The following is a 10,216-nucleotide window of genomic DNA, read 5'->3' as shown; positions in this document are numbered from 1 at the left end:
TTTCTTTCTCTCTCTGTCTTTCTCTCTTTCTTTCTCTCTCTCTGTCTTTCTCTTTCTCTCTCTGTCTTTCTCTCTCTGTCTTTCTCTCTTTCTTTCTCTCTCTCTATGTCTTTTTCTTTCTATCTCTGTCTTTCTCTATGTCTTTTTCTTTTTCTCTCTGTCTTTCTCTCTCTGTCTTTCTCTATGTCTTTTTCTCTCTCTCTCTGTCTTTCTCTCTCTGTCTTTCTCTCTTTCTTTCTGTCTTCCTTCCTTCCTTTCGAATACAAAATCCAGGTTCTGTAGTTTTGTTGCTATGTTTCTGGAGGTGTTGGCATCTCCGGGCCGTTTCTATCAGTCGTTTGGTGAAGAGTTGATGAACTGTGTCCTCCTATTTCTAGGTTTGGTTCTGAGATCAAACAGTACCAGCCTCGCATGGTGCCTGTGACACCAGATAACCTGCAGGCTGCCTGGAGGTGAGCTTCTGCCAGTTACATTTTACTCAATGATACTTTCAGGTCTGACTCTGGCCTCTCCTCCTTTGACCCTCCATTGACGCCCTTCAGTGTCACGCTCTGGAATTCCCTCCCTGCAGCCATCCGCCTCTCCATCTCCTTTAAGACGCTCCTTATAACCCACCTCTTTCACCTCTCCTAATTTTGCCCTCTTTTGCTCAGTGCCCTTTCTCCCCTCAAGTTAAAAAATATTGTGGATTTCAGATAGTTATAAAATGACGTGAATATAAAGGGGTGAGAATTGCTCTGGTCACTGAGCATAGCAACACCAGAAATACCCTTGGAAAAATTCTGCATGTCCCCTGCACCTAGCCTAAAGCACCAATCTAGAACTCCGGCCTAAAGCACCAATCTAGATCTCCGGCCTAAAGCGCTGATCTGGAGCTCTGGCCTGGAGTGCCAATCTAGAACCACTGCCTAAAGCGCTGATCTAGAACTCCGGCCTAGAGTGCCAATCTAGATCTCTGGCCTAAAGCACTGATCTAGAGCTCTGGTCTGGAGTGCCAATCTAGAACCACGCCCTGAAGCGCTGATCTAGAACTCCGACCTAATGGGCTGATCTAGAACCCTGGCTTGGAACGCTAATCTAGAGCCATGGTCCGCTGTGCTGATCTAGAACTCCAGCCTGAAGTGCTGATCTAGAACTCTGGCCTAAAACGCCGATCTAGAGCTCCAACATAAGCGCCGGTCCAAAAGACCAACAATAACATCACATTTACATTCTGACTAAAAATACCCAACAGAGAAGATGTTCACAAATGATGTAGCGACACACAAAATGGCCAGAACAGCCCTTCCCCAAACTCCTCTGTGAGGAGAGTAAGTGTGAGGTTCATCCACCTCCCGGCCCGTGTCCCTCAGGCCTCTGACTCTCCCCTCCTCCCCTCCTTTGGTGGTAGAGCTGGCGGCCATCCTGACACTACTCTCTGAAACCCGCTCCCACCACCCTTTTGGCTGCGTTGCCCCTTACTCTTACTCTTCCACTACTGCTCGGTGTCGGTCTTTGCCTTGGGACCTTTTCTGGATCGGTGTAGGTACCTGTTGAAGGTGACGACCTCTCTTTGTCCCACTTTTAGATGGGCCCTGGCTTTGCAGTGTGGAGGCAGCAGGAATTTCATGGGCGCATTGAAAGGAGCGACAGAGAATGATCTCGGTGCAGAGCGGGAGCCCTGTGGCCTGTACCTTTTTACCAGTGGAGTTCCTGACCAGGGGATGGTAGGAAGTAACACTTAGTTCAATAAAAGCAGCAACAAAATGTAATCCTTGGAGGAAGCTTTTCTCTGTTTGAAACTCACCCCAACTCGTTTATGAAGAACGTAGTTACAATTTCACCGCGCATAACACACCCTTCAGATTATCTGGTTATTTATCACATTGCTGTTTGTGGGATCTTGCTGTGCGCAATTGGGCTGTCACGTTGCCTACATTACAACAGTAATTACTCTTCAAAAGTACTTCATTGGCTGTAAAGCACTTTGGGACGTCCTGAGGTCGTGACAGGCGCTATAGAAATGCAGGTCTTCCTTTTTTCTTCCTTCTTGTGGTTAAGTAATGGGTTTGAACGGGGAATGTAAGTGGGACAGAGGACTGGGAAACAGATCATTGGAACAGGAGGAGGCCATTCAGCCCCTTGAACCTGCTCTGCCATTCAATTAAACCGTGGCCGATCTGTACCTCAGCCCCATTTACCCACCTTTCCTCCCTATCCCTCGTTACCCCGTCCCAACAAAAACCCAACCAATCTCAGTTTTGAAAATTTCAAGTGACCTCCCCAGCCTCAAAACAGTCTTTTGGGGGAAGAAGGTTCCAGATTACTACCGATTATATCTGTTCTACTGCTGAAGTGAATGTGTTCCTTTTAAGGCTACAAAGTATAATTGCTGTTAAGTAAACACTGGGTGAGTTAAAGAAAGAGCAAGTGTTTCTATAGCGTCTTATCACTCCCTACCAAAACTTCTCAAAGTGCTTCACATTGAAGGAGTTATTTTTTGAAGTGCAGTCCCTGTTGTTATTGTGGCCTCCCCACCTGTGATTGGTTTAAGGATGGAGAGGAGAAAATTGGTTCCAAATGTAATTCTAGCAAAAAAAAAAATCAAACAAAACAACAACAACTTGCATTTATATAGCGCCTTTAACATAGTAAAAAGTCCCAAGGTGCTTCACAGGAACGATTATCAAACAAAATTTGACTCCGAGCAACATAAGGAGATATTAGGACAGGTGACCAAAAGCTTGGTCAAAGAGGCAGGTTTTAAGGAGGGGAGAGAGAGGCGGAGAGGTTTAGGGAGGGAATTCCAGAGCTTAGGGCCCAGGCAGCTGAAGGCACGGCCGCCAATGGTGGAGCGATGAAAATTGGGGATGCGCAAGAGGCCAGAATTGGAGGAGCGCAGAGATCTCGGAGGGTTGTAGGGCTGGAGGAGGTTACAGAGAGAGGGAGGGGCGAGGCCATGGAGGGATTTGAAAACAAGGATGAGAATTTTAAAATGGTTTAAATGAGTTGTACTCTGGGATCAAAGGACACAAACCATCTCGAGTATAATGAGGTGAGTGTGTGACCGCAGGCTGTGCTGCGCAGGCTGTGCTGTGCCGTGCGCTCTGTGCTGTGCCGTGCGGTCTGTGCTGTGCCGTGCGGTCTGTGCTGTGCCGTGCGGTCTGTGCTGTGCCCTGTGATCTGTGCTGTGCCCTGCGCTCTGGTTTGCGCAGTCTGTGCTATGCGCTCTGTGCCATGATGTGCGCTCTGTGCCATGATGTGCGGTCTGTGCTGTGCCCTGCGGTCTGTGCCCTGCGGTCTGTGCCCGCTGTGCCGTGCCGTGCGGTCTGTGCTGTGCCCTGCGGTCTTTGCCCGCCGTGCCGTGCGGTCTGTGCCGTGCCCTGCGGTCTGTGCCGTGCCCTGCGCTCTGGTGGTATATTTATTACTGCTCGTGTTAGAGTTCCTGATTCTGAAGCCCTGTTTCTCTCGGTTGTGCTGTAGGACGCAGTCGGTGCTTACGTGGCGGAGATTTGCGGAGGGCTTGACCTGCGGCTTCACGTCTGCCTTTTCAGCGTCGAGGAGTTCGACCCGAGGGAGGCGGTCCCCGCGCGCTACGCCTCCCCGCCAGAAACGGCGAACGCACTGCGCGAACTGGCTCGCACGGGCCGAGGGCGGTTCCACTGGTTTCGAGAGACGGGTGAGTGAGAAACCCTGGGATAATTGCAGAGCGCGTGGTCTGATCTCCGACGCACTGACCTGTCGCTCCACCTCCACAGAGAGACGAGTTAAACCAGCGTCCACTCACACGGCCCGTTCCTGTGGATGTGTTTTTAAAATTTATTCAAGGCCGGCATCTATTGCCCTTCCCTGGGCTTGCTGGGTCACTTCTGAGGGCAGTTAAAGAGTCAACCACTTCATTGTGGGACTGGAGTCACATATAGATCCAGACCGGGTAAGGACGGCAGGTTTCTTTCCCTAAAGGACATTGGTGAACCAGTTGGGTTTTTAACGACAATCCGACAGCTTCATGGTCACTTTGACCGATGATCAGCTTTTTATTCCCAACTGAATTCAAATTCTCAAACTTCCATGGTGAGATTTGAACTCTCTGGATTATTAGTCCAGTAACTTACCACCACACGATTGCACCCAACTGTGGAGCAGCTTCCGCTGGGCGCTGACAGAAAGGTGCGGGCTGTGCTTCTCCGCTGCAGAAACCGTCCCCAGACTTTCACACGGCCTGTTCCCGCGGGGCCAGCCTGCTGGTCCAACACTGGACACCTTTCTGCCTGTGTTTAAAATGTGCAGCGACAGCTCCCCCCGGTGGGAATTAGTGGAGTGGGCAGGCGGGTGGCAGATGCAGTTTAACGTGGAGACGTGTAAGGTATTATATCCCGGGAGGTCCCGCAGTGGGTGCGTGTGCAGTACCTGCGCTGTGCGGACCAGGAAGGTCCCAAGGTTGGATCCCCATTCTGTGGTGAGCCATTTGATCTCAGCCAGGGCAGCAGTTGGGGGTGGCAGCACTGGCTAAGGGCCGCTGTATTAGGAGGGGTGGGTGGGAAATCAGCCAAACTTCTCGCTCTTGATTGCCAGCTAGAAAAGTGCTCGGGCTCGGGAGAGGACAGGCTGTGGTGATTCCCCACACGGTTGAATAGCCCATCGACAGTCACTGTTTGGACTGGGACAGAAAGCCCTCTCACTGCAGGTCCCCCAGTACAACATCCCAGCGAGATTCAGTGCCTTCAGAAGAGGAAGGGAGACAACTGGATAAATTGAGTAAATATTCCCGTGTTTGTGTGTTAGTTGAATGTCTGGTTTTTTTTTAAGGTATTCTAGAAAGCGACGACATTCACCTTGTATTGGCCGAAATGGAGAAAGCTGCCAACTATTCACAAAAGGTGTGTTTAATAACCCGATCTGGTCAGATAATCGATCAAACCCCCCATGTTCATTAAGTAAATATCCCTGTGCGATGTAAGTTTACCTGCATTGTGTGTAAGGGGTTTTCCACTAAAATTAGTGCATTAAATCGGTGTCGCCGTGACAACACCCTGTGGCCAGTCAGCGGTTTCTATTGGACGACACTACCTTCGAATGAATCCCAGTTACTGAATGATGCCTTCCCTCTCTGTGCAGTGTGCAGTGCTGGTCGAGTCATTAAAGAGACGTTCAGCGAAGCACTCGGGTGCAGGAGCCCGATCGGGAGAGAGTTCGAAGACGCCAGTCAAAAGGGAGAATCACCGACCTCAAAAGCTGCTCGCACCAAAACCCACGGCGCTGAGCCTGGCCAGGAGGGTGAGGCCCTTCGCAAATACAGTGTGACCGATGAACAGTCTGCCTGAATTTAGAAAAAAAAAAGGGCATCCGGGCCCATCGAGGCACAGTGCAGCCGCACAGTTACAGGGATAATACTGGAACTGAGAGGTTATACCTGTCAGGAAAGGCTGAACAGGCTGGGGATCAAAAGAGAAGGCTGAGGGGGTGACCTGACAGAGGTCTTTATGAAAGGGTTCGATAGGGTAATCGGAGAGAAGATGTTTCCACTTGCGGGGGTTTCAAAATTTGAGGCCATAAATATAAGATAGTCTCTGATAAATCCAATAAGGAATTCAGAAGAATCTTCTTTAGAATGTGGAACGCACTGTCACATGGAGTAGTTGAGGCGAATAGCACAGATACATTTAAAGGGAAGCTAGATAAACACATGAGGGAGAAATAAAAGATTATGTTGATAACTCATCTCCTAATCATGCAAACTCTTGGGAAAGGCAAAAAAAGAGGCTGTACCTGCCCAGGGAGTGTTTGACGGGACAGTGTAGAGGGAGCTTTACTCTGTATCTAACCCGTGTGTACCTGCCCTGGGAGTGTTTGATGGGACAGTGTAGAGGAGCTTTACTCTGTATCTAACCCGTGCTGTACCTGCCCAGGGAGTGTTTGACGGGACAGTATAGAGGGAGCTTTACTCTGTATCTAACCCGTGTGTACCTGCCCTGGGAGTGTTTGATGGGACAGTGTAGAGGGAGCTTTACTCTGTATCTAACCCTGTACCTGACCCTGGGAGTGTTTGATGGGACAGTGTAGAGGGAGCTTTACTCTGTATCTAACCCTGTACCTGCCCTGGGAGTGTTTGATGAGACATTTACTGCTGATGATATAATTGAATGAACTGGGTTGGAGGAGTTCCTGGTCAGTCAGTGTGCGGGAGAGTGAATAACACACAGGAGTGAAGCCGGTACAATCTCTGAATCCCCACAGGTCAATCTCTGAATCCCCACAGGTCAATCTCTGAATCCCCACAGGTCGATCTCCGAATCCCCACAGGTCGATCTCCGAATCCCCACAGGTCGATCTCCGAATCCCCACAGGTCAGTCACCGAATCCCCACAGGTCAGTCACCGAATCCCCACAGGTCAGTCACCGAATCCCCACAGGTCAATCTCTGAATCCCCACAGGTCAGTCACCGAATCCCCACAGGTCAGTCACCGAATCCCCACAGGTCAATCTCTGAATCCCCACAGGTCAGTCACCGAATCCCCACAGGTCAGTCACCGAATCCCCACAGGTCAGTCACCGAATCCCCACAGGTCAGTCACCGAATCCCCACAGGTCAGTCACCGAATCCCCACAGGTCAGTCACCGAATCCCCACAGGTCAGTCACCGAATCCCCACAGGTCAGTCACCGAATCCCCACAGGTCAATCTCTGAATCCCCACAGGTCAGTCATCGAATCCCCACAGGTCAGTCATCGAATCCCCACAGGTCAGTCACTGAATCCCCACAGGTCAATCTCTGAATCCCCACAGGTCAGTCATCGAATCCCCACAGGTCAGTCATCGAATCCCCACAGGTCAGTCATCGAATCCCCACAGGTCAGTCATCGAATCCCCACAGATCAATCTCTGAATCCCCACAGGTCAGTCACCGAATCCCCACAGGTCAGTCATCGAATCCCCACAGGTCAGTCATCGAATCCCCACAGGTCAGTCATCGAATCCCCACAGGTCAGTCACCGAATCCCCACAGGTCAATCTCTGAATCCCCACAGGTCAATCTCTGAATCCCCACAGGTCAGTCACCGAATCCCCACAGGTCAATCTCTGAATCCCCACAGGTCAGTCACCGAATCCCCACAGGTCAGTCACCGAATCCCCACAGGTCAGTCACCGAATCCCCACAGGTCAGTCACCGAATCCCCACAGGTCAGTCACCGAATCCCCACAGGTCAGTCACCGAATCCCCACAGGTCAATCTCTGAATCCCCACAGGTCAGTCACCGAATCCCCACAGGTCAATCTCTGAATCCCCACAGGTCAATCTCTGAATCCCCACAGGTCAATCTCTGAATCCCCACAGGTCAATCACCATTACCTTCACTGACATTAATTCAACTCTGTCCCACTGACTGGATCAGTGACCCCTCCCAGCTGGTGAATCCAGTTCTACCAATACATTGTTTGACTGCACAAAACTCACCTCTTAAAATATAAACCATGGAATAGAGAAGCGTGATATTTAACTGGAGATTTCTGTGATTGTTAGCAAGCCAGAGAAGAAAGTGGTGAAGAAAGCAGCTTACCAGTGAAAGCCTTGACATGGCGGCCAAGCAGTGGGAAGGCGGATGTCCCTCCAGGTGTGTATAAGGACAGTGAGTGGATAGCCTTCTGATAAACAGTGATTCAAAGCCATGGGTCGGGGAGGAAAGAACGTGTTGATGATTTCTGCGACACATGGGGGCCAGAGTCAGTATTCGCTCCATGTGGAGAGGACTCATCTCCTGGTCCTTTCGGATGAAAAAGTCCATTGAAGTCAACGGGTGTAAAATGGGCCCAACTCCCCATTCACAGCAGGCGGGTTAGGTTAAAATTACCCCCATGCTTCCTGACGTCTGCCCCGAGCTCCTCCTCCTCCTCCCTGGCCCCGCGACCTCTCGCGCCCCCTGGCCCCGCGACCTCTCGCGCCCCCTGGCCCCGCGACCTCTCGCGCCCCCTGGCCCCGCGACCTCTCGCGCCCCCTGGCCCCGCGACCTCTCGCGCCCCCTGAAAGGATCGTCTCCTTGGCGACGACTCTTTTCTTGACCAACCTCATCGTTCCTCAGACCCCCGTTCCCTTTAACATTGGTGCCTGGAATTTTCCCATTTAAACCTGGGAATAACCTTGGTCTTCCCACCCACTCAAGCCATTGTTGGATTAGGAAAAGCTCACGTCCCATAGCTGGGACCACACCTGTTAATATTTGGATAATGGCTGATTTTGCTTCCCCGCAGCTCATTCTCATAAGAAGTGGGTTCACCCCTGTGTGGAAAATGAGATGAAATGGAATAAAACGACAAAGCTTTCAAAGGTGATGTTTTACACAGACGATGGTAATAAAGTCGGTAAGTGCAGTCCTGGGTACAGCCGGGCTCGTGTAGCACAGAACGGATGTGATTGCAATCCTAGTGTTAGCACTCTCGCCTCTGAGTCAGAAGGTGGATGTAAAAGATCCCATGGGCACTATTTTGAAGAAAGAGCAGGGGGAGGTCCCCCCGGTGTCCTGGACCAACTATTTATCCCTCAACCAACATCACTAAAAACTGATTATCTGGTCATTTATTTCATCGCTGTTTGTGGGATCTTGCTGTGTGCAAATTGGCTGCCGCGTTTCCTACATTACAACAGTGACGTCCGCCTGAGAGGGCAGACGGGACCTTGGTTTTTAACACCTCATCTGAAAGACGGCACCTCCGACAGTGCAGCACTCCCTCAGTACGACACTGGGAGTGTCAGCCTGGATTTTGTGCTGATATCTCTGGAGTGGGGCCTGAACCCCGACCTTCTGCCTGAGAGGTGAGAGTGCACTGAACTGAGCCACGGTTGACTCCGAGGCGAGTGAAATTAAATTCAATAAATCTAGAAAATGACTATAAAATCAGCCCAATTATTTTTAAAAACTATCAGGAAAGGCAACCTGTCCTAGTCCCACACTACCAGCCCCGGCCCCACGCTACCCGGCCCCGGCCCCACGCTACCCGCCCCGGCCCCACGCTACCCGTCCCGGCCCCACGCTACCCGCCCCGGCCCCACGCTACCCGTCCCGGCCCCACGCTACCCGCCCCGGCCCCACGCTACCCGCCCCGGCCCCACGCTACCCGCCCCGGCCCCACGCTACCCGCCCCGGCCCCACGCTACCCGCCCCGGCCCCACGCTGCCCGTCCCAGTCCCACGCTACCGTCCCCGGCCCCACGCTACCCGGCCCCGGCCCCACGCTACCCGGCCCCGGCCCCACGCTACCCGCCCCGGCCCCACGCTGCCCGTCCCAGTCCCACGCTACCGGCCCCGGCCCCACGCTACCCGGCCCCGGCCCCACGCTACCCGGCCCCGGCCCCACGCTACCCGCCCCGGCCCCACGCTACCCGCCCCGGCCCCACGCTACCCGCCCCGGCCCCACGCTACCCGCCCCGGCCCCACACTACCGGCCCCGGCCCCACGCTACCCGCCCCGGCCCCACACTACCCGCCCCGGCCCCACGCTACCCGCCCCGGCCCCACGCTACCGGCCCCGGCCCCACGCTACCCGCCTCGGCCCCACGCTACCCGCCCCGGCCCCACGCTACCCGCCCCGGCCCCACACTACCCGCCCCGGCCCCACGCTACCCGCCCCGGCCCCACGCTACCGGCCCCGGCCCCACGCTACCCGCCTCGGCCCCACGCTACCCGCCCCGGCCCCACGCTACCCGCCTCGGCCCCACGCTACCCGCCCCGGCCCCACGCTGCCCGTCCCGGTCCCACGCTACCCGCCCCGGCCCCACACTACCCGCCCCGGCCCCACGCTACCCTACTGGCCCCGGCCCCACACTACCCGCCCCGGCCCCACGCTACCCGCCCCGGCCCCACGCTACCCGCCCCGGCCCCACGCTACCCGCCCCGGCCCCACACTACCCGCCCCGGCCCCACGCTACCCGCCCCGGCCCCGGCCCCACGCTACCCGCCCCGGCCCCACGCTACCCGCCCCGGCCCCACGCTACCGGCCCCGGCCCCACGCTACCCGCCCCGGCCCCACGCTACCCGCCTCGGCCCCACGCTACCCGCCCCGGCCCCACGCTACCCGCCCCGGCCCCACGCTACCCTACTGGCCCCGGCCCCACACTACCCGCCCCGGCCCCACACTACCCGCCCCGGCCCCACGCTACCCGCCCCGGCCCCACGCTACCCGCCTCGGCCCCACGCTACCCGCCCCGGCCCCACGCTACCCGCCCCGGCCCCACGCTACCCTAC

The 10,216-nt window shown here is 54.7% G+C and overlaps 1 protein-coding gene across 4 annotated transcripts in view; it reads left to right on the top strand.

The window, feature by feature from the left end:
• vwa3a (von Willebrand factor A domain containing 3A) overlaps positions 1–10,216 on the top strand; it is a 51,121-nt gene that overhangs the window by 16,775 nt on the left and 24,130 nt on the right. For all 4 annotated transcript variants that reach the window (XM_068003534.1, XM_068003536.1, XM_068003533.1 and 1 more), the window contains exons 18-24: positions 378–452; positions 1,568–1,706; positions 3,463–3,658; positions 4,789–4,859; positions 5,098–5,256; positions 7,503–7,593; positions 8,228–8,338. In XM_068003534.1, the coding sequence (XP_067859635.1) occupies positions 378–452; positions 1,568–1,706; positions 3,463–3,658; positions 4,789–4,859; positions 5,098–5,256; positions 7,503–7,593; positions 8,228–8,338 (842 nt within the window). The remainder of the gene's footprint in view (positions 1–377; positions 453–1,567; positions 1,707–3,462; positions 3,659–4,788; positions 4,860–5,097; positions 5,257–7,502; positions 7,594–8,227; positions 8,339–10,216) is intronic.

The sequence above is a fragment of the Heptranchias perlo genome, chromosome 22 (genome assembly GCF_035084215.1).
Source record: "Heptranchias perlo isolate sHepPer1 chromosome 22, sHepPer1.hap1, whole genome shotgun sequence".
Taxonomy (NCBI): domain Eukaryota; kingdom Metazoa; phylum Chordata; class Chondrichthyes; order Hexanchiformes; family Hexanchidae; genus Heptranchias; species Heptranchias perlo.
Note: the sequence above shows the minus strand (reverse complement) of the source record. Positions and strands in the feature narration are given on the sequence as shown.